Genomic DNA, 25,058 nt, shown 5'->3' with positions numbered 1-25,058 from the left:
CATGTACAGAGAGTAGATAAGAAGAGTGAACATGGAGATTGAAGCTTGCCACAACAACTGACATGAAACCACAACATATCAACATCTGTGACCCTTGAACACATTGCCCAGAACTCGGGTTACAACTCAGTCATCAAGTCAATCTCACGTACAACCCTCTTGAGATGATATTCCAGTTCTTGGTTCAGAGATACGTTGCCCAATTAGTTCAGAATTCCAACAAATAATAATACGATTCCACCCAACACTGTATAAAGGCTAGATGAATTTTGAGATAGTAGTCCAAGAACAAGAGGAATACACAGCTTGGCTAGTAGAAGGGAGTGCCCAGAATAATGGCACACTTGGATCACAGTGAAGCCACTAACTGCTACAAGAAAAGCTCACGACCAACAAGGAAGGATAGGAATTAGTTCTGTGCAAACATTGGTCTCTTCCTTCATCAAAACTTGCCCAACAAGTATAATAAAGACCAGTGGTCTCAATCCCACAGTCCAACTTGTCGCCCAACTCACCACAAATATGCAACCCTTTCATAAAATATGAAATTCGTGCCCTCTAATGAGCCACAAAACACAACCTCTGAATGCTGGAGTTTATATACTGGAATATATATGCTATTTGATTTTTCATTATGCCCAGATTCCTCTAGCTTTTTCTGTTGTGCCCACCATTGCTCTAATGCACACGGAATTACACAATTAGATTGCTGCATTCGACCCGTCAATTTTATTCAAAAACATGTATCATAGCCACATATTACACCAACACCCCCTTTGGAAGTTTTGACCATTGAGATTTGGTCAAAATGATTATGGTGTGACACTCAACCTTCAACAATGCAACTTAGACTCGACCAATGATATACTAGACTAGTAGCTTGACTCTCCCACGTGACTTTAGCTGTACAATTTCCAATGACTATTCCCAACGCTACTATATATGAGTTCACTGTTACAACCTTCCAATGAACACTTGTTACACACACAGTCAACAAGATAATTTCGTGGGTCTCTAGATTCGCATATCAGGTTTTTTTTTAAACACCCAATCCTGGTAATAACTCGTCCCTACAAGAATTAAACAGAATCCACGTTGAACTGTAAATGATACATAGCCCAGCTTACCAATAAAATCAATCCTATGAAAAGATAACATGTTCATCTAGAGGGATAAGGAATGCGAGGTATCCTTTAACAGGGAATCTTCACTTCTTTAATGTAAGGCAACTCCTTACAGAAGTAATATACCCAGCATATGCGTGCCACTGAAGAAAGAACTTCGACCCACAAACTCGTGGCTTTCTTGCCCTCGATCTAGAGAATTTGATAAATGTGACCCACCTGAGAGACTAACCACAGGTTTTGTGTGAGGAATAGGTACTTGGTCTCCTTAGAAATTTCTAAGCTCGGTTTCAGTAACAATGCGACTTTGATAAAATTTCATTAACGTCTTGGGTCAAAGATTTAATGCACAAAATTTTGCTTGGAAATTTGTAATGCGCCCAATTTATGAAACTTGCAATAAGTTGATCCCAATGGCAGTTTGGTACTTTTGGCAACCCAATAAAAATAATTTGGCCTTTTAATCAATTTACTTTGTGACCCACTTGAAAATCTTTGTCGAGCATCAAAACTTTATGAAATTTAGCCTTTAGAAATAAATTTTAAACTTGGCATTCACAAAAAAGTCGACCCTTTTAATAATCACTTTCACAACACATTACCTTGGCCAAAATATATTTTCCCTTGAATAATTAACTTCATAACTTTGGCCCCATTAACAATTCAATCAATAATGCCATCCTTGGCTCAAGCTCTTTTGGCCAATAATTGAAATTGTCAAATACTTAATAAACGATAGACAATTTCACATGGCCTCAAGAAGATGTTTCCAACAATTTTAGCTTAAACCCTTGATTACAATCTTTCCTCGAAATTTATCTGCCATGTTGACCACTGAAGTTGCACCTAAAATTTTGAAGACTCCATGCCCGAGGATGTATCAGAGGCTTCATGTACCATCAGAGTTCACTATCATTAGAGTTTTTCAACTCTATTTCTATTTCTTCTTCTCATTTTCTTCTGTTGTACTCAAATTCCACAAGCCCTATGGGGATGATTTAAAGTGACGCTATTATGATGAGTTGAGCAATGTAATAGGCCTAATTAACTGGGGACCTTATCATCAAATGAGTTTACTTTGGGAGGTTTTTTCACTTGTTTAATTATTAGGTGCTTATGGGGACTTAATAATTAATTCAGTTTTTTTTCCAAGCATAACCCCAAAGTTGGAGTGGGGCTTGATGGTGGGGCCTTGGGTGAGTCCTAATTTCTAGAGTCATTGTATATTACCATAATAGCTCACTCGTAAAATTTCGTGGAATTTGATTAGGTCTAGGGGTCAATTTTTCAATTTTTTAGCAGAGTAGAAATTTGAATAAAAGTTGAATGTAAAATGTAATAAGTGATGTCTAGAGAAATTGTATGTGGTATGTGTGCTCAAATTTACACCTCACCCTCAACTTCCTATTATGACACACTTTGAGAGGTAAAAAATAAGTTCTAGACCCTCAAACTCCACTTTTCCTAATTTTTTTGGAAAATGTTGCAATAAATTAGCCCAACAGTCAAATAAATGGAGACAAATAAATATCCACACAAGCTCAGATGATGTGGAAATGAGGTGGAAATTCATACAAAGGTCAAAGTTAAGTTACCAAGTGATGTGGACTCGACATAAGAAACAAATCAAGGAAATTGAATTGTTTGTGGGGAAGACAACTAGTTCTAGTGACAAGATCCACGATTTGAGGAAGTTAACTTGAGCTTCAAGGAGATATCATGAGTTGACTTGAGATTGGATTAGAGTTTACTTGAGTGAGGTGGAGAGTGGTCTCCTACCACTCCACTTCACTCTCCCACATGTCCTCTCATCTAATTCGAGCTCCCTCATCAAGGATTGCATGGGCCTCTAAGAAAGAAATCAAGTTGCCACTTGGGAAATTCGAATTTGCATGGAGCATTGGGATTGTCACCTATTTGTCTTGGGATTGTCACCATTTGCCTTGGAATTGGCTCCCAAGTTTCTATATAATAGAGCTATGGGTTCTCACTATGTATTGGTTGTTACTAGATATTGTGCTTGTGAAAACGCTGCTTCCTTTTACACTTTCAGAAATATCAATAAAGACTTTGGGGTTTCATTCATGAGGTGTTCCTCCTTTGGGAGTGTGATGAATTGTTGATCATTGGTATAATTCCTTTTACTCATGCTTTGATCTAATTTGTTTCCATATGCTCTTGTAGATTTGTTAATGTAGAGCTATCTTGCATTGACATTTGATTTAGAAGTATGCTCTAGGTATAGAATGCTCTAGTTGGTTTCAAATAAATCTCTAGAGTTTCTTATCATTGTTTATTGCTAAATCTATATGGAACTAATTCTTGATTGAAGTTTTGTAGAGGGAACATCTTGTTGGGATCAAAGAATCAAGTGTGAGGGGAAGTCTTTGGAGAGACCAACCCACTTTTGATATATTCTCAAAGGAGCTCTCATTTGTTCTTTGAACCTTCGTAGTCTTATCGTACAAAGTGGTTTTACATGGGTTTTGGGACATAGCTTGTACACAAGCCAAGTCAATTTTATTTAAATCATTTATCCCACTACAGAAATTAGCTCCCGAAACTAGCTCTGCAGGCTGTCCTCTTAGCCCCTACATCAGCCTCTGCACAAGCCTTGCGCAAACCCTTATGCTCTGCCTCCGGAAATTGCTGATTGTTGCTATTGCTGCTATCTCTGCCTCTAGAGATGATTCACTAGACCTTTTGGATTGATTCCCGACCTTTTGCAACTGAATCGAACACTCGTCTGGCTAGATCGAACTGCCTCTGTATGCTCCCTGTGCAACCCCTGCACAATCTCTTTGTGGGAAAATTTGCACTCCCTCAAATAGACTCTTTCGGCATTGGAAACCTCTAATGGAATACTACCTCACTCCTTTGCCACCTGCTACTCGATCTTTGACTTGATCTCTCTTGTTGAATCACCTGCACTGGAAAGTCGAATTGTTTAGATCATTGAGTATCTGCACTGGTGTCACCTCCATCTACCCATCAACATCTTCTTATAATCTCTAGTTGAGACTTCAATGACCACGATTAAAACTTAATCGATGGTTGAGATCATCTCCAAGTCGATCTGTGTGAGTTTCTAGAGAATTCACACATTTCTCAATTAATTCCTACTAATTAAGCGGTTTTCCTAAGTTAGGCTTAGGAAAAATTTAAATGAAGGTCAATTAATTTAATTGAGCTATTTCTAGGTGGAATTTCTAGAAACAATTTCTAGGTTTTGGAAATCTCCTGTGTTTTAGCTTCTCCACAAAGTTTGAGACTAGAACACTGTTGTAATTTCTAAGTTTATCCTGTTAGAAATTCTTCTTGTACTATCTGATTTATTTCTTCCTACTTGTTCAATTACTTAACAAGTTATTTACCATGTAAATACTGAAAATAAATACAAGTACAGTATCAACACATACAGATCATCAACTGAAGGAAAAACAAGCACACAAGTGACACTGTTGTTTTTGGATTAATGTCCCTGGAAAAATCCCTGGAAAAATCCAATGCGGGAAAACTGGTGTAGCTATTCATAGTGTTTTATTATTATGCAGTTTCAGAATACAACTTGGGTGCCAGAAATGGCTCACCCAACAAAGAATGCCCTCGGCGGTAGTACCTTTCAGTCGGAGACAGATATTCCGACTAAATCACTGGATGAATGATCCCACAGCAAAAACGTAGCTTCTGCTGCTCTGCGTCACTCCGATAGGGACTACGTCATCCTATCCAGCTCTCCAACTCCAGTTTGTCCCAAGAAAAATCTCCCAGCGCTGCCTCTAAGCCCTGCGTTAGCCTTTCTGGCCCAGTGTCAGTCTCTCTGGCCCAGCGTCAGCCTCTCTAGGCTCTGCGTCAGCCTCTCTGGGCTCTGCGTCAGCCTCTGGAGCCTCTGCGTCTCACATGCTGGTCCTCTCTAGCTCTGCGCGGCTCCTGGCTCGCTCTGCGTGGCCTCTAGCTAGCTCTGTGTCAACCTCTCTCGGCTTCTGCGCTGATCCTCCCGGTATTAACTCTGCCTCTCTATTATGTAGTCACTGCCCCTTAGCTGCAACTCAGATCACTCATTCAATTTCCTCAGCAAACCTGCCCCAGAAAATCGAGTTCTTGATCTCTTTTAGTGTGTCCTCCAACTGACCTTCAAGCCTCCTCTTATACTTTTCTCGTTGGTCCATCAACAACCAAGATTAAATCTCTAATCAACGACTAAGATTAGATTTGGCTTGATCCATGACTTTTGGACCATTCTAACCCAGTTTTATATTAATATTAATACCCATTAATATTTTATTTTTCCTAAGTTTAGACTTAAAAACTCCATTAAAAATATTAATTATTTTATTATCTCCCAAACCGGTTAGATTCTGCCCAAACCATATCTTGGTCTTGGAGATCTCATGTGCTTTAGCCTCTCCACCAATTTTCATGGATAGAGCACATCCGATGCTACCCCAAATCAACACTCCCTCTTAGCGAGGACTGTGCTCTAGTAATACTCCTCATTGAGTATCACCCTGATCATCCAACATCAGTCCATGTGCTGATGCTAGGCCTCCCTGCCCAACATCCTCTGCACTGTTGCATCCTGTATTGTTGCCCATGGCCCTGCCACTGCCACTACTGCATCTGTACGACAACTCCCTCTGCATCTGTGTTGTTGCCCATGGCCCTGCCATTGCCACTGCTACATCTGCACTGCATCCCCTCTCATCATGCTGCATCTTGCTGCCCATAGCACTGCCACTGCTAACCGCTGCACTGCAACTCAGTTACTGAGAAGTAAGTAACTGATCCTCCCAACTCTGACATCTCTGTCAGGCTAGAAACACTCCCAATCCTGAAGCTCCCTCTGTCACTGACAAGTTCACCCTCTACTAACCTCTGCGCTACTGCAACAACTCCATGCATCTCACACTGTTGCCTCACGCTGTCTCGGGACTCCTGCACTATAGCACCCTCTGTCACTCCATACGCATCCATCTCTACCGACATCCGTCAATCCTGCTACTTCTCTTTGGGGCTCTCGTAGCAAGGTATAATCCAAGAGGTTGGGTACCTCAAGGATCCTGCCCCTCATCGTTTGTAGTCCATCTGACTACAGCTCGATGTCTCCCCACTTCCTCTCAAGTGGCGCATGAGCACTCATGGCACAGTCGTCATCTGTCTCCACTTCTTTCTCTGCCCTTGCTAGCGCTGCCTTGGTCTCAGAAGCCTCTCCCTTGCTCTTCTTCCTTGGACACTGGTTCGCATAGTGACCCAGTTCCCCATAGTGGAAGCACTTGACCTTGGAGAGGTCCTTTTTCTTCTGTTTCTCCTACTTTCCCACAGATGCTAGAGCAACATCCTCCTCTTCCTCCTTCTTGATTCTGACCCCCTTACCGCTACTCCCTGTCTTGGTTAGCCGTCTGATCTCTTCTTGACAAAGAGCCACCCACAGTTCCTCCCAATCAAGAAGGTTTGACCTGCCCAGTAAGCTCTGGACAAATACCTCCCAATCCTCTAAGACTGCGTTCAGTGTGGTCCTCACCAACATGTCCTCATCCGGCATGGCCCTTATGGAAGTTCGTTGGTCTTGGATCTCTGTCAATCACCCGAGGAAGATATCTATCTACTCTCCCCTCTGCATCTGGTATGACCACAGCTGATTTTCTAGAAGCATCTTCCTTTGCATGGAAGTATGCTGATACAACTTCTTCAGGGCATCCCACATCTCATTTGTCATACCCTTCTCGGCAATATGTGGTACCACATGATCCTTGACCCCGTCAAGGATGATGCACTTAGCCCTAACCATTGCTTCTTCGTACTTCTCATTTTCAGTCGGGTCAACTAGGATTGTTATCATTTTCAAGGTGAAGTGCTTGATGCGATACCTGTTTAGAATGGACAAGATCCTGGCCTTCCAAACTATGAAGTTGGAAGCTCCGTCCAGTCTATCCTGATCTCTCAGCCCATTCACTGCCATTTAATTGTTCCTCTTTTGACTCTTTCGAGTCTCTCAACTTCCCGTCTGGAAGTTCTCGGTTTGACTCCCTCTGAGCCTTGATTTCCCTCCTGGAAACCCCTCTGCCAATGTCGAGATGCCCCACTCCAATCATTTGTGCAACTGCACCATTGATTTAGATTTCTTGGCTAGAAATCCTCGGCAGAAACTCCCTCCTCCTTGGTCTTGCCCTGTTAGGTATTGTTCTGACCACAGTACCCCACCAGCTTTGCTTCGCAACTTACCCACAGCCTCCTCTGCCTCAGTAATCTGAAGATCTGAGCCTCTAGGCTCTACGCAATCTCGACACCGGCAAAATCTGCACCTCCTGGCCACAACGTCGATCCTTCCTGACTGAGAAAGATGACCGGACACTGCGTAGGTCATGTCTGCTCCTCTCTGCCTCAACGTTGATCCTCCTCTTGGCTCGAACTGATGATGTAGACCCTGTGCGTCACCCCTTCCTTGCTGCTTTCTGCTAGGAACAACTTCTGTCACTCGGGACAACTGTTTCTGCTGCTACTGCTCTGCTCGGCTAATGCCTTCAGTTATCCTGTGATCTGCAACCACACTTTGATATCATGTTGTAATTTCTAAGTTTATCCCATTAGAAATTCTTCCTGTATTATCTGATTTATTTCTTCCTACTTGTTCAATTACTTAACAAGTTATTTACCATGTAAATACTGAAAATAAATACAAGTATAGTATCAACATATATATATCATCAACTGAAGGAAAACAAGCACACAAGTGACACCGTTGTTTTTGGACTAATGTCCTCTGGAAAAACCCAATGCGGGAAAACCAGTGCAGCTATTCAGAGGGTTTTATTATTATGCAGTTTCAGAATACAACCTGGGTGCCAGAAATGGCTCACCCAACAGAGATTGCCCTCGGCAATAGTACCTCTTAGTCGGAGACAGATATTTCGACTAAATCACTGGATGAACGATCCCATAGCAATAATGCAGCTTCTGCTGCTTTGCGTCACTCTAATAGGGACTGCTTCACCCTATCCAGCTCTCCAGCTCTAGTCTGTCCCACGAAAAATCTCTCAACGTTAGCCTCTCTGGCCCAGCGTCAGTCTCTCGACCCAGCGTCAGCCTCTCTGGGCTCTGCGTCAGCCTCTGGAGCCTCTGCGTCTCACACGTTGGCCCTCTCTAGCTCTGTGCAGCTCCTGGATGGCTGTGCGTGGCCTCTGGCTAGCTGTGCGTGGCCTCTAGCTAGCTCTGCGTCAACCTCTCCCGGCTTCTGCATTGATCCTCCCGGTACTAACTCTGCCTTTCTGCTATGTATTCACTGCCCCTCAGCTGCAACTCAGATCACTCACTCAATTTCCTCAGCAAACCCTGCCCCAGAAAATCGAGTTCTTGATCTCTCTTGGTCTGTCTTCCAATTGACCCTCAAGCCTCCTCTTATACTTTTCTTGTTGGTCCATCAACGGCCGAGATTAAATCTCTAATCAACTGCTAAGATTAGATTTGGCTTGATCCATGACTTTTGGACCATTCTAACCCAATTTTATATTAATACCCATTAATATTTTATTTTTCCTAAGTTTAGACTTAGGAACTCCATTAAAAATATTAATTATTTTAATATCTCCCAAACCAGTTAGATTCTGCCCAAACCATTTCTGGGTCTTGGGTATTTCATGTGCTTTAGCCTCTCCACCATTTTTCGTGGCTAGCGCAAATCTGATGCTACCCGAAATCAACAAACACCATCCGATGCTACAAAAACTAACACACACCCTAAAAGCTAACATCTTGTAGATGCATATACTTAGCATGTGTTTGTTTCACTTTCACTGTCATCTACACCTCATCATTCAACAAGCCAATGAGTATAATGTCATTCTGTCACTTCGAATTTGAGTTTTCCCTTAGAAGGAGACGGAGTATCAATCTCAGTTCAATAAAATCTGTTTTTGAGATCAGGCTATCTTTGGGAATGCTGGATCCTGCAAATTAATCTCAATCCCAAATTCCAATCTTGTCCAAATGATCACTGGTATCAGCAATGTCACACTACCATATTTGTATCTATTTCTTCTTTCAAAATATTGATTAGTTTTAGATCTTTTATTTATTTTTTGCTTCATTTCCCCAACAGCAAGGGGGGAAATCATCTTGGATATTTTCTTCTTTTCATGTATGACAGAAATGGGGTGATTTTTTCACTTGACAAAAGACATGGCAGGAAAGAAGGAATCAAATTGCTGTGATGCATAGAATCACAAACAGAGGGAAGAGAAAGGCCTTCAATTTCAATTTAAAATCCTTGAATGACATCAATTTGCACTTCAGAAATCATGACCACCTGATAGGAGTTCAAAATATTCTCTGTAAATAGTAAACATCGAAGCCATCAAATTGGTTCTGAACCAGTCACTTTTTAATTCAAAAAAGCCCACACAAAAATAGTTGCGAAAACATAGACAAATCTTGAAATCGAAATTACTGGCTTTACTGACATAAAATCCTTCTTGAAAATCTCAGTTGCCATCTCAAATAAGACACTAAATTCAAAATGTAAATAAGGCCCTTCCAGTTGATCCAGATGCAGTGTCAGAGAGTATAAGAAATCAGCGTCACTCTCACAGGGATCATTCATTCATGATATGCAGGTTGAACAGAAGTTTAAAATGAAAAATGTGAGGTTTTGGAAACTGTGTAAGTACTAAGAACGATCTGTGGCCACTGTTGTCAAATATTTTGGAGCCAATTTGTGTTGCAGTTTGATTAGAGATTGCATTGGTGCAGGGATATGTGAATGCTTCTGTTGGTTGCAATTATGCACTCTAAAACCCTTTAGTGAAGCTGTGTTTTACGACCATTAAGGGGATTCCATTCCAAACCAGTTTTTAAGGTGTCAAACCTCTTATGGAGCACCACAGAGTTCAAACAGTTTTTTCACTCCACCTCCAACTGAAAGATATTTGCCCTATCTTGAGTCAAAAGGGATCTGAATTGAAATGGAAAGTGATATCTTTATGAATTTATGTCAACAATCTGAGGGTTGAACTGGACTCACCATTTTTACTTCTTGTGTGTCTTTTCTTCTTGCTTGCTATTATGGGGTTAAATGTAATTCTCTTACTGAATTATTCTCATTCAATCATCAATTGCCGAAGACACTGTCTACAAAGAGCATTAATAGTTTGCATGTTAGTTTTAGGGTTTAGTCTTAAGGTTAATTATTCCTACCTCTTTGTCAATTTAGCTTTTCAGATTATAATCAAATTATGTCGGGACAAATTTGGCTTCATACAGCAGAGAGAAGCTTACAGCAGTGTGTATTGAATTGTTTGTCTGCAGATATCAAAAGAAAAATATAAATATATCATGGCTATGTTGGAGTGTTTACTTGAGGAGGAAATCCCTATTTTTGGTAGCAAAATGGTCCCGTGCCATTTCTTCAGATTACAGTGCGAAGCTTCAGTGATTCCTTTGAACGTAGTGCACAATATGGTTGTATTGTGTGTTTCTGGCATTGGTTGTCCAGAGTCACTTTCGTTAGCTATGAAAAAGGTAAATTCTATTAAAACCCATTTTTTGGTTTGAGCTTTCCTTCACAATATAAAGTTATGGAATCTTTAGTGACAATATATGATATGGTCAAAATTTATTTTTTTCTTTCAGTCCAAAAACAATTAATGTTTATTTTCATTATAAGTCCAGATACATTTCTCTCTACTTCAAAAAACTATGAAACTTTCACAACCCAATGCACTTCCAACTGGTATATCAGATAACCTGGAATTTTGTTTCCGTGAAGTGGAAAGCTCTGCTTAGCTTTTCATATTATTACAAGTACAAAGGCATCTGCTCAACATCTATGTTCTGTTTGTCATTATAGTGTCTGAAGACATTGGGTATTAGAGGTGTTACGTTCTAAAATTGCACCTACAAAATATTCAAGTCCAGCAACAAAGATGCATACCTAGGGAAACTTCTTAGAGGTCCTACCCATTGTCATCTTGGTAGGAATTCCCCTTAACTTTAGGCTTGCTCTCCATTGGCATAAGTGGGATTCTCTAATGAGACAACTAACTCTTTCCTTATAACCCTTACAACCAATTCATATTTAGCAATCGAGAAGTTTATGATATATAATAGATATATGGGGGCGGATTCAAGTAGATCAGTGCCTAATCCCCTTTGATAATGGAGTCAATATACCATGAGACTAAGAGAACATGATAATAGACAATATTTAACTAAAACAGATGCTTGAAACAACAGTCCTTTGTAGTGATAACAGTTCTGTATGCTAGAATTCCATGCACCCTGGGTCTTGTTGAAAAGTGTAACTAGGTTCGGTCTTCATAATGACGTGTGTAAATTGTCATTTTATGTAATTGATGAAAGGAAGAAAATAAAACTATTTTTGTAGTACTTGAATCATGGGTTTCATGATCAAGGAATTTTATTTTAGTTAAGGTTCCCATTGTGAACCTTTAGGTTTTGTCATCTAGTCATAAAAGTCAATTTGAGTCAATGTCATGTATGAGGGACCATTTTTGGCATGTTACATTTTTGTATGAGTCATTAAATGTATAAGAAGGCCCTCCTCCTACAAGTCGGCTACAAGATGGAATAAATGATCTCTTCCAAAAGACATGTCGACTCATCCGCACTCAAGTCAGCCTAATTGGACTGGGAAACAACCAATGTTCCACCAAGGTTCCGGGACGAGGGGGTGAGGGAGCAAGGATACGCGGGAGCGGCCTATGCAAAAGCTCCCACCAATTTTTAGGAAACGTGGGGGGATGTCAGGGTCTTAAAAACTTATAAATATAAAATATAATGTATAAATTGAGTCCACTATGACAATTGGGTTTGAATTGAAAAGTTGCAAAGCATGATCATTGATATGAATATCATTATCTAATATCATATAAATTTAAAATTCTAATTTATAATCATACATCATACATTATGATTAAAGTTTAAACCATATTGATGTTCCACTTCCTACTATGAAAGTTGAATACTGAACAATGAATATTGACATGAAATTATAAAAGTCAAGTCCGATACATCATACATCAAGAGTCAAAATTTTATAGAGTCAAAATAACATAAGAACATCAACATATCAAAGATAAACAGGCATAATTTTGCTCAAGCCTCAAGGTAATGCCCCGCTAGTCTCTGCATCCAGCTGCTGCATGAATAAATCAGGATCAACCATATCACCATCTGAATCTGAATCACTAGCATTCTCAAACATGCTAAGTGGCACACCAACCAACCCCATTTGTCTCTCATCAAGTCTCTGCTCCATATCTACCTGTGCGTTATCCTCTGGATCAACATCCCATCGTGTTGTTAGTCCCTTCAAATACTCAGGTGTCTTCCTATGCTCAAGACATAGGGCACTGTGCACGGCAACTAACTTCTCCGCTCTTTTAGAGGTAAGCCTGTTCCTCTTGATAGAGTGGATGAAGCTAAATGTGGACCAATTCCTCTCTACTGTAGAGGAACTAGGAACGTCTTGCAAATGGAGTGAGGGGTCAGCGCGAATAATGAATTAAATTTATAAAAAAACAAATTGAAACCCTAAAGTATTAAAACTAATGTTAAATTTTAATTATAAACAAAAGGTTATTTAAAAAAATCGGGCCCCGCGACCCCCCACATCCCCCCTTGACCCCCCACGACCCCTCCGCACAAGGAAACGACCCCCTGGCACGTCCCCCTGTGTACCCTGTTTTTTGGGAGCGTGGGGAAACAACCCCTTCTCGTCCCCAAGTCCCCGGAGCGCGGGGGAGCTAGGAAACTAGACCCCTAGGGGGGGGGCGAGTCCCTGTGGAACACTGGAAACAACTATAAATAGGTAGCGCGGCCTCATTTCAGAGGTATGCAATTTGGTCATGGTCTGAAATAAGCAGAAGTGCAAGAATCACTGAAAGGAAGCCTCATAACTAGCAAAGAAAGGGAAAAAGAAGAACAAAGCCTTTTGGTGCTATTTTTGGGTCTGTTTTGGGCTAGGTACACTCCACACATGTGAAAATCTATTGTTGTCTACTGCAGGAAGAGCGAGTTACCACAGTCACATTGTGAAGACAGTTTTTGGGTGAAGAACAAGGAAGGTCTCAAGCCGAAGTGTCAAGAAGAAGTCTCCTTCTAGAGTGAGGATAATCAAGAGCCAAAGTTGATCATTCTCATGTGCTGAGGGTTTCTGAATTAGGGCTGAGAAATTGCAGGTCTAAAATAGAGAAGAGGAAGCTGAGGTTGCCGTGAAGGAGGAAGGAACAAGGAATTTGACTTTCGTTGACTCAAGAAGGAAGAGGAAGCTTTGTGTCTCGGTCTTGGTATTCGTCAATTGAAGTCTCTATAAGAAGAAGAATTTGTTCGGGTTTTCCTCTCAAGTGGGAGAGATTTTGGCCCTGGCTGATAGCCTATATTTTGTGTCTCTTGTCTCTTTATGGTTTATGCATTGGTAGTTGTTTGATGAAGAATAGCACTATACTAACTTAAGTAAAAGAAGATTCTGATCTAATAAGTAAAAAGCATTCACAAACAGTTATCTAAAGAAGAGAAATCACTTAATCTCTTTGCCCTAGATTTTCTCAACTAGATCAAAGGGAACATGAGTCCAACTCCATTCCCTTGTCTAGTGAATCAACAACTCTTATTAGCAGATTACTAAATGAAAGCACAAATAAATTCAAATAGACAAGATAAATAAATTTTTATAAATGAGCAATAGTCAAATCGTTGCAAAAAAAATCGTTAGATAAGTCTTGAAGTTTAACACAATGGGCTCTTAAGCTTTTTTGCCTTGGGAATTGGCTGGTCCAATCGAAGACTTCCCCTCATGCCCAAGATCCGAATACCATAAAATTCTCTACACACTTAAGATCAAGTTATTAGATCACTATAGACTGGATAACACAATAAAACTCAAGATCTAGAGATACCTGCTAGATCAATCAACTTAAAATGCTTCTCTATTCCAATAACTAATGCAAGATACATGTGCACATAATTAATCCAACAACTGGCTAATGAAATAATAACTTATAAAAAATTAATTTTAGTAGAGCATTAAGGACACGATTCAAATTTTTTTTACCACAAGAAGCAAAAGAGGAACAACACCATGAATAGTCCCCAAAGACTTCTTTATTATTTCCAGTTACATCAGCAGAGCTTGACTCAGAGCTTCCTTACAAAATTTTTGGTGTCAAATGAGGGGCAAATAACTTCCTTATATAGAAAATATAGAGATCTAGATCCCCCTCCAAGTGGAAAATGGCTAGTTCCAATAAGTTGCACATTTTTGACTTGATCTTGGATAATAATAGCTACTTGGTGTTTGATCCATGCCAAAAATAAATCTTGTCCCTTGATCTTGATGAAGAAATTCAAATTCCATAATAATTCCCTTTTTTCCTAGTCCAAAAAATATTATTTTGACTTTTTTCCTCAAAAAATCACTTTTGACTTAATCACCTTGGTCCATAAGCTCAATTTTTGTTAAAAATTTGGTTTCTTCCTTGATAAAGGACCTTGGAAATTGGAATTTTTTTGGACCCATGAATTTTCCTCAATTAACTGCACCCAAAAAATATAATTTTCTCGAAAAAAAAATATTTTCTGGCCCCAAAGAATTTCTTGTCATTTTTTTGCCTTGGAATTGGGTTTGTCAATTTAATTCTTCCTTGCAAATGACAACTTTCTCCAAAATTCATTTTTCCACTTGGAGTGAATTATATTTTCTCTCAATTTTGTTGAAGAATCTACGACAAATGTAGTTAATGTGATTTTTCTTAGCATGATAACTATTTGTGAGGTATTTTAACTTTTGCTTATTAGCAAAAACTTCTCTTGATATAATTTGTGTGTATTTCTTACTTCATCAATTTGTTATCAAAATATAAGAGACAAGAATAGAAGATGTTGGCTTTCTGCCAGGGCCAAAACCTCTCCCTCTTGGAGAGGAAAACCCGCACAAAATTCTTCTTATAGAGATTCCAATTGACGAATACCAAGACCATGACCCTTGACATATCATGACAGTCCAAGACCAAGACAACAATCCTCTTCTTTATCAATGTTGAGATCATCATCACTGCTACTTCATCATTGATCCATCTGGACTGAGATCGTTGCTGCACACTGAGATCATCTCTACCACCATTCTGTTGCACCTTGCTGCACTACCACGGTGTTGATTTGGGGTAGCATTGGATGTGCTCTAAGCCTCAAATTTTGCAGAGAGAGTTGGGCACATGTATTCCAAAGAACCCAAAAAGCGTTATGATAAATTCCACCCATAAATGATTTTATTAAAATAATTAATATTTTTAATGGGGTTCCTAAGTCTAAACTTAGGAAAATTAAAATATTAATGGATATTAATCTAATCAGGGATGAAAATTCTAGAAAAAGCCAAGGATCAAGCCAAAACGATTTGAGCCTTTGATTTAATCTAAGTCATTGGTTGTCCAGAAGGAAGATATAAGAAGGGGCTTGAGGGTCATTTGGAAAACACACCGAGATTACAGACTGTCTGAGGTTCTTGGTTTCCTATGGTGACCCCAACAGGGTATTTGTAGTGGTTCTGCCTCCATAAATAAGCCGACATGTGATAGTGAACTATTGTGTCTTCACATATGAGCCGACTTGTCATTTAAATATATTTTGAGGCCCACATGACTGTCTTCTTCATCGTTTAGCTTGCTGACTTCTTCTTGTGCTTGTCTTGGAGGGCTATTCTAGACTTGCATACATTACACATAGGCTCAAGAAGAGCTCCTTATACATGACTTTGACTCTTTGACTTTCCTAGACCTATGAAATGAGCAAGAAACTCATTCTTATAAATTACAAAAATAATATTTATTTTTCTTGACAAGTACAAAGATCAAAATTACATCTTGTATATACCAAACTTAGTTACACTTCTTCAACAAATTTTAATTTTTGAACCATTTTCTGGCTAATATTTTTGCCGCTCTTTGCTAGAAAACCAAAAATAAAAATAATTATTTTTTGACTCAAAATTAATTAATTTCCTAGCTTAGGATTTTAATTTAATTTAGCCAGAAAAATTAATTAATTGACACTAAAGTGTATTAATAATTTTTCCCACATTTAAATATTTTAGCCATGGTGTCTAAATATGAGGAACCATGCACCAAAATATTTTACATCAAGATATTACAATTAATTCAACCCTTGAAAGGGGAAAACACCTTTAGACATAGACTCTTAATAATTTACCCATTTCCATGACACTATATGATCTAGTATATACCAAGTGTGTTTGTAATAAAATAATTTAGTCAAATGTGCTTAAATTATTCCGAAACAGTCTTTTACAAAAGGCTTGATATAATGATAGGACTCACCTAAGACCTTGTCAAATAATTCCACCCTAGCTTTAGGGTTTACGTTGGAAGGAAAAACTCTATCCGTGTTTAGAAACACTCATAATTCGGTGAGGTTAAAAAACTTATTAGGATGAAATCTTTTTCCAAAATAAGAGACTTACTTAGGTGTTGTGACATAATTAAACGGCCATGCTAGCATCATTTACAATAAACTTGCAGAATTTGGGTTTACAACTCTGATAAATTGACGAATGATGACGGTGAATCCTGGAAATCTGACTGCTCGAACATGATGGAATTCCTTTGCAAAAATGTGTACTACTATGGGGTAGTTGACACAGAGTGGTCAACAATGATGATCTCAATATAGGCAATGATTTGGATGATATGTCGGTATTCGTTGTAGCATGATGCTTTTTTGGACTATAAAGGCCATCTAGAGCCTCTTTGTTGATGTATTTTGGTATTAAAGTGTATTGGACTTGGTGCTATTTTGGTTTAATGCACACTTGCTATATATATGAGAAACTTTGCATATTTGTATATAATGGTTTGGATCCATATGGATGCACATAAATATTTATGTTTTTTTTTTTTTCAAAATTTAAATGTTTGAGTATTCTTTGGTCAATTTGTCTTTTGGTTCAAATTTTTATTTTTATTTATTTTTATTTTATTTTATTTTTCGAATCTTGATTTTGAGGTTGACTCGTTCAATGACCAGTCTAGTTTTGATAACATTGGTTCATTGTCCATTGTTCATTCCCAGTTTTAACTTTTGAGTCTTGACTCTAGATACTAATGACCTCAGACTGAGTCTTTGATTCATCACTCTTTACTATTACCTAAGTTTGAGTAATTTTAATTTACCATTACAATGTTCAAGCTTTAGTGTCTACTATTTTGGTTAGTACTAATTAGATTATAAAATAATCAATGATGAATTTAAATCAATGTAGATTCTAGAATGATTACTGATGAATTTAAACCAATATATATGATATTTTACTATTTTGATTTGATTGAATCATTTATGGTGTATGAATCAATATATTTTAATATTGAATTTGAATTTGAATGATGTTTGTTATATATATGATGTGTCCCCCTGCCTTGGAAGTTTGGCGGAACATTGGTAAATTGTTCTTAAAAAATCTAATTTATAACAACAATTTATAATTTAATGGTATCATGTGTTTGGGATCTATTTGAGCCTCCCAATGACTAATTAAGTCCTCTAGATTTTTCCATAGCTCCTTTGAACTTGTCACCTTGAATTATCTCTCACCTCACCTAGAGCCCCTGAATTTTCCTCAAATTTGGTGGTGTTCTCACATGTCCCCCCTGTGTACCTCCGGAATCCTGTGTCCCCCCCGCCTCAGAAGCTTGGTGGAACATTGGTAAATTGTTTTTAAAAATCCTAATTTATAACAATAATTGATAATTTAATGGTATCATTTGTTTGGGATCTATTTGAGCCTCCCAAGGACTATTTAAGTCCTTTGGATTTCGCCATAGCTCCCTTGAACTTGTTACCTTGAATTATCTCTCACCTCACCTAGAGTCCCACTTTATTGAATATCATCTTTGGGTGTGTTATTTAGCAGAACCCTTGGTGGGTATTTAGCCTGGAAGTTCTTTGGTTATCTAATTTTCAATATCTATTAGGGAAGCCTCCCTTGTGTGGATAACATCCATCCACAAAACAAAAGGGGAACAATAACTAAGGTGACAATGGTGGCTGATCCCATTGTTACTCTTAATTTAGAGTGTTTATTGAGGCTTTGCACTAGGGTGCTAGATTTTGCGATAACAAGCCCAATGGTTTCTTTTGTCTTTTTGGTAATTAAAGGACCAATATTGACTTAACATAATCACATATTTAGCTTTGTGTGCTAGAAGGTAGCCTTGAGAATACTTTAGGACATGTAGTACATAGAGAGATAGTAGTGACTTCATAATGGCAGATTTGCAAAAGATAAGCCGAGTACACATTTCATAAAAGCATCGATCTACCTAACATATTTGTTACAAAAGCTAGTAATTTGGAAAGCTGTAAAGTAGGTCTGAATATGTCTTGTTACATGCGATAAAATAAAACAAAGTATACTGATGACTATTGGTATGATTGACTTGATCTCTTGTGTGTCATTCTTTGGTTTTAGGACCATGGTTTATCATTATTATGAGTCAATTAAATTGATTCTAATATGCTTAGGACTTGCCATGGCCAAAGCCCTTTTACAACTTGTGTACTACCATGGATATTGGTGTTGTTATTCGCCATTTTATCTTGCACCATATTAGCCTTGTGATTGACACAAACACATTGGAAATCCATAAAATGGTTTATTGATTCTTGGATGTCTCAAATCATGGATTCCAACTTTCAGTTGCATTGTAAACAGCCATTTCCAAATTCCATCACTTCAGTAACTGTAAAAATTTGAATCACCTTCTAGTATCAATTCTTGAATATCTAAATTAATAGCTATCTCAACACCTTCCTTTATTGCAAGTGCTTCTGCCATATTATTTGTTGTTATCAGCAACATTTTGAGCATAACTGATAACAGGATCACCCTATCTATTTCAGATAATTCTTTTGGGTTCTATGGTTACACTCAAAAAATAATAAAGAATAATAAATGCATTTATCCAAAATTTGGCATATGATTTGATACTATTGAATGTAAGGATTTTTTTAATAGAGACGAATAAGGGGCTGACTTTAAATTTAAAATTTGATTCTACTTGATTTACAGTGGATGAATGCTTATTTATTTATGGTGGCATGTACCAGAGCTTAAGATTGCAAATTTTTGCTTTTATTGTGTAGCTGGGTGCAGCACACGTTGACAGAGTAGATTTCAGTGACCATCACATTTTTCAAGATAAGGTGATGTCTGTGATCTTTTAATGCATTTTTCTTTGGATCCTCCAATGCCTTTTTTTGCATTCATGTGATCATTTATCTAAAGATTTTATATTATCACTGTTCTTTTTAATTTTATTTCATTTAAATATCTATGCCCAAAATATTTTTTGAAAAATGCTTCATGTATTTACAAAAATAATGTTTATATCAAGAAAAAACAAAAAGTGCAAGGGTATATGCAATGCTATTTACATCCTCTCCTTGAAGCAATAAGCTCAACAAAAAAAAATGATCAGGCACTGTTACCCATCATATGGCATGAGGATTACACATGATTTTCATCACACATTACAGGGTTTTCCAATAGCTGTTGAATTTTCGACAAGATGCACAGTAGAATACTATTTTCTACTAGATAATTACTTCCTAATGTTTTCACACAGTATTCTTATGCCGCTAATATCATTGAGGAATTACACTTTAGAAAATATCAACAGTAATGCAGCGGAAACAATAAAGATCATAGAAAGACAGCCAAGCACAATAGAGACTATTTTTACTTAGGAAATCCAACCTTGGGAGAAAACCCAACAACTTTTCTTAGGAGTAATTATTCTTCAGCGAGGTTTACAAATCAATAATTTGTCTAGAAATTTGTGCCAATACCCAAGTCAAAATATTAGAAAAATCTGCTCAAACTCCAACAAGTCAAGGCTGGTCAAACTGTCCAAAATAGTCAAAGTCAATGCTGGTCAAACTGCCCAAAATCTGCAGTCAAACCAACCTGGTAAAATTCAGACCTAAGGTCAGTTTTGCAGGCAAATTTGTCGCTACAGCTCTTGTTGGACTGTGGGTTCAGTGCTCCCTATGTGTTTTGCAACATGGACTAAGTTCTAACTGCCTCTCGTGGATATTAACTCTGGTGATTTTAGCGGAGACTAATCCCTGTGGGTTTTGGTCTAACAGAAATTGTGATTCCAACGAGTGGTATTAGAGCAACAGGTCTTGAGTTCGAAACTCACCTGGCTCGTGCTCGGGGGGAGATTGTTGGACATTGGGTTTAGTGCTCCCTGTTTGTTTCTTGACATGGACTAACCGCCTCTCATGGATCCTAACTCTGGTGATTGTAGCGAAGAATAATGCCTGCAGGTTTTGGTCTAATGGAAATCATGATTCCAACAATCTATGTTGAACAAGTTTCTGGTAGGTGGGTACTTTGGGTACGTGGGAACAAGTATCCGGTAGGGCTCGAAGATTTGCCCAAATTTACAAGAAATGTCAAGTTGGGAGTGGCAATAATATAATATATTAATAATTAAAATTTAGTATATATTAAAAGTTATTTTTTTAAAAATAAAGTGTTATAATAGGGCTTCATAAGAGAAAAATGCATCTCTCTTTTGTCCAATATGATTATCACTGGAGTCGGGAGAGATTCAAAGTTCGAAAAACCTTCGAGAAGTTATTTTCACAACATTAAGAGAATCTCCAAAGTGCAGCTTAATTCCCTGGTTATCGATTCCTGTTAAAAGGACATCAAATATGGCAAGATATCCGCCATAGCGAAAAGATATGCAACAAGATATCTGTCTTTAAATGTCTGTTGACCTCTTCTGGTCAACTACCCATGCAGTGCACCCCTTTTTCTTGACAGAAAGAAGCAGCACCTGATCAGCATGTCCGTGCCATCCTGCCATCATCAGCAGCTTGATCTTTTTGATTGTAAACCCAGTCTGCATGTATTAATTGTAAATAATCTTAGCAGACATGAGTCATGTATGTAATTTGCCTAGGTGGACCTAACTGTCTGATGATAATCTACGTCCCGGAAGGTTTTTCGTCTCACCGATCCACGCATCGGCAGAGTTTTCCTTCAAACCTGACCCCAAAACCGGGACGGATTTTGTCATCGGAAGTTTAGGAGAATCCTAGTGTGTTGATCTGCTAGATTATAGTTGTGTCGCAGAACTGGGTGTTTTGTGAGGGTCTGTATTAAATGGGTTTGTCCCTTAAGATGTAATTTTGTAAAAGTCATGATGTAATGTATCCTGAGGGTCGAGAAATGTTTTAAATCCCCTCATGAGTCCTAAGTCCTAGGTCCTAGGTGATGTTTTCGAAAGGCTTAGTTCAGTGATCCATTTTAAAATGAATTAAAAAATTAAAAAATGAATAAAAATAATAAAAAATTAAAAAATGAAGCAAAACCCTAACTAATAAAATAATAATATTTTAAGTTAATAAATCGACGGATGAGATCAAGAGATGTCTTGATCCTCATCAACGGTCGAGATCATTTCTACATGGATCACTCGAACTAGCCGTTAGGATCATTTCCTTTATATAGGGTCTTAGGGGGTCATTTCAAATCATTTGATCTGTGAGTCTGTACTGAAAAAGCTCTCTTGTAATCTGATTTTCTGGTTAATAAAAAGACTTTGGGGTCCAAATCGTGTTGGTGTTGCTCTCTGGGATTGCTGTGAGATCTTTAATTTTCTGCATATTTCAGTTTTCAGCCATTAATCATAGCTTGTTTTCAGAGTAGTGTGAGCACAGGTATCTTGTTCACCTGCTAGGGTTTGAGGGCTGCTAGGGTTTCTGAAATAATGGCAGGTATCTCCATTATTTCCTGAGATCTAGCAGCTTTCTCTCTCTCTTTGCTGATGGTTGCTTGAGATGTGCAGGAAAACATTTTTTGAAGGAAAATTTGTGGGCGTTCGGGGAAGTTCTCGGCTGAACCAGCCAACTCCCGCAAGCACTTTCTGTGCAGAGCCCAGCTGATTGTTCCCTGGGTTAATCATTTAAAGTTTCTTTTCTGTTTTACATTGAGAGATTTTCTTTCTCTTCACAGTGAAGTTCAAAAATTTCTGATATATTGAAAACATTACTGCTGTTATTGCTAAATCTGGCATTTCAGGGGCCATAATTTGTACATTAGTGCGCTGTTCTAGGGTTTTAAATGTTTGTTTTATGCAGTTTTCATTAGGGTTTTGTATTTTTGTGCTTTCGCTACAGGGTTTTCATCAGGAGTAAATTTTTTTTTAGATCTTCAGAAGGAAAGCAGGGCTGCCCAGATCATAGCACTCCTCTGGTTAAAATCGTGGTCATCTTTCACTGCTTTCTCCCCACCATTGCATGACAGTCTTCGGAAAGTTAACTCAAATCCGCTGAGTTGTGGACATAAATACGCAGCAGTTTTCAAAACCCTGAAGCAGCATGACCATCTGCGTGCTGGATTAGCATATGCTTCTACGTAAATCTTAATTACTATTGCTGCCGTCAATCTGCAAGCCCGCAGCCTCTCCATCGACCTGCATCATCATCGACTGAGACATTCGCTGGTTTTAAGTGTGTCGATTTCTGAGCACCGTCGACAATGTTTCGGAAACAAAGCACCACAAGCAAAGCAAAATCTGTGTATCAACGAAACAACGGTGATCTCAAAACCGATTTCAATCTCTTTCTCGGTCACTGACAGTCGAAACGTGCTCTCGAAGATTTCAATCTACGTGGTCGGGGTTTCCATTTGGTTCGCCGTCAGAGTTCTGGAAAGGTTATGCAAGGGGTTTCATGTGTTAAGCCCATCATCGCAGGCCATCACGCAGGCAAATTCGATTTTGATGACCCTCGCATTGAGTTGGCAATGTCGGCCTTCAAACCACCACGTGTTTTCCTTTCAATCGCCGCCGTCCTATATACACTGAGCTATTAACAAATTTCTTGTTTAAATTTCATGGGCCAGAGTTAAGTTTTCGGTTGCCATTTCATCTGCAAAAGAAATCGATTTCCTTTCAACACGCAGCCGAGTTCGACGATTGAAGAAATCCGCAGCAAGGGGATCGTAATTGGGTCAGGTATCATTTCTTGTTCAATTTATCTAAATGATGCGTGAGTCGTAGCTTTAGATTTAGGGTTTGACTGTAGTTTCGTTTTTTTTATTAAATCGTATTTCCTTTTTTGTTTTTTTTGGTCTTTGATGTATAGAAAGGGGGTAGCATAAAATGTAATTTTTAATTAAATTCTTAATTTAGTTAGTCTTTGGTTTAACGTTTAGATTTTAATTGTTTTAGATCTTAGGTTTTGATACTTTAGTTTTTTTTTCATTTTTGTAGTTTAAGTTAGGTTTCATTTTAATTAGATTTTAAATTTTCTTTTATTTTGATCATATAAAAAAAAAAATAATAAAAAAAAAACAAAAAAATATAAAAATAAAAATAAAAAGGTTTAGTTTTTGTTTTATATTTTTTATATAGTTTAGTTTTAAAATTAATTTTAGATTTTTATTTATTTCCATAATATTGAAAAATAAAAAAAATAAAAATTGAAAAAAGATTTAAAAAATTAAAAAAAAATAATAAAAATAAAAATTTTGTGGGAAATTATTTTTGCAAGTCTCAGGAGCTTTCGCGTTATATGTTTTATGCTGAGATGCTAAATTTTCAAGTTTGAGATACGAAATATGATATCTGGTTAATAATTTACAATTCTCGTGGTGGTTTTAAGCATTTATCTTTTCGAAGTTTTCAATTGCTGGATATCATTTTTAGCTGATGATAGATGGTTGCTGTTCATGGTCCATGTTTCTATATCATTTAAAAAGTAATCATTTAAACATTAACTCCACAAGGCACTGGTCTATTAAATCTCTAAATCCATCTAGTGCTTATCATATCGTGTATCGTGTCTCCCACCCAACTGTTTGGCAGTTGGTCTCCACCATCTCGCAGGGTCTACCCCCCTTAGCCGCGGGAGACAGGCTTAAACAGAGGGATCGGGGATCAGAGTGACAGCCCCCGGTCCGAGCGTTGTCGTGCCAATCTGCGCGACAACATTTTTTGGCGCCGTTGCCGGGGACAGAGTTTTTCTGTTCTTGGGGTTTCATCGACATTCAGCTTCTCATCTTCTCATCTCTCATTTGAGCTGGCAGATTCAAATATTTTGGCATCTTTTCATCACATATCAGCAGCATCTCTTCGGTTTTGTTGCTTGTTTGGGTGGCGACTCCATTTTTCTCATTTTTTCTAGACAAGAAGCTTTCCTCATATCTGCTTGTGTTGACTTTTTGGATCCTAGAATCAGATTCGTTGTTCAAGTGGCGACTCCACTTCTCCCATCTCTTAATTTTCTTGAGCAGAAATCTCTTTCTATCATCCATTTCATCCTCTGTTGTTCATCATGGATTATTCATGTAAACCATGTCATTTTACTAATAATCTCCATGATCTTCCGAAAGAGGCCATTTCTAAATTATTTAAGTTCTTGGGTGATGATCCGGTCGCTGTTAAACATCATTTAAACATGTTTACTTGTGTAAAGATCTTATATTGTAGATTTCCTCAATATAATCATGAAGATTTCAAGATGCGTCTATTTGTCCATTCTTTAGAGGGTGATGCCTTGAATTGGTTTAATAATTTTCCTAATGATTTTTTCACTTCTTTACAAGACATTCTCGATGCTTTTAAAGATAGATATAATAGTCCAAACAGCTTGCCTTCTACCTCTAAAATTGTGCAAAAAGAAGAAAGTAATCATATTAAAGGGCAAGCTGTTGAAGAAAGAGTTCAAGATCAGAATATGTCATCAGCCGGAACTATTGCAGATCAAGTTCATGATAGTGAAAAATCGGGGATAAATGACAATGAAAAGGAGGAGCAAAAGCAAATAATACAAGATTTAAAGATGATGGTGAAAAAATATGGAAAGCAACCAAACTAATCTTATCAATGA

The 25,058-nt window shown here is 38.0% G+C and overlaps 1 protein-coding gene across 5 annotated transcripts in view; it reads left to right on the top strand.

Moving 5' to 3' along the window:
• LPXK (tetraacyldisaccharide 4'-kinase family protein) overlaps positions 1–25,058 on the top strand; it is a 298,059-nt gene that overhangs the window by 151,231 nt on the left and 121,770 nt on the right. For all 5 annotated transcript variants that reach the window (XM_089379655.1, XM_089379658.1, XM_089379657.1 and 2 more), the window contains 2 exons: positions 10,425–10,637; positions 19,293–19,352. In XM_089379655.1, the coding sequence (XP_089235781.1) occupies positions 10,425–10,637; positions 19,293–19,352 (273 nt within the window). The remainder of the gene's footprint in view (positions 1–10,424; positions 10,638–19,292; positions 19,353–25,058) is intronic.

This window comes from Pinus tabuliformis, chromosome J (genome assembly GCF_031772625.1).
Source record: "Pinus tabuliformis cultivar Carrire ecotype Pingquan chromosome J, CPIR1, whole genome shotgun sequence".
NCBI lineage: Eukaryota > Viridiplantae > Streptophyta > Pinopsida > Pinales > Pinaceae > Pinus > Pinus tabuliformis.
The sequence above is the reverse complement of the archived record's forward strand: the minus strand, read 5'-3'. Positions and strand labels throughout refer to the sequence as shown.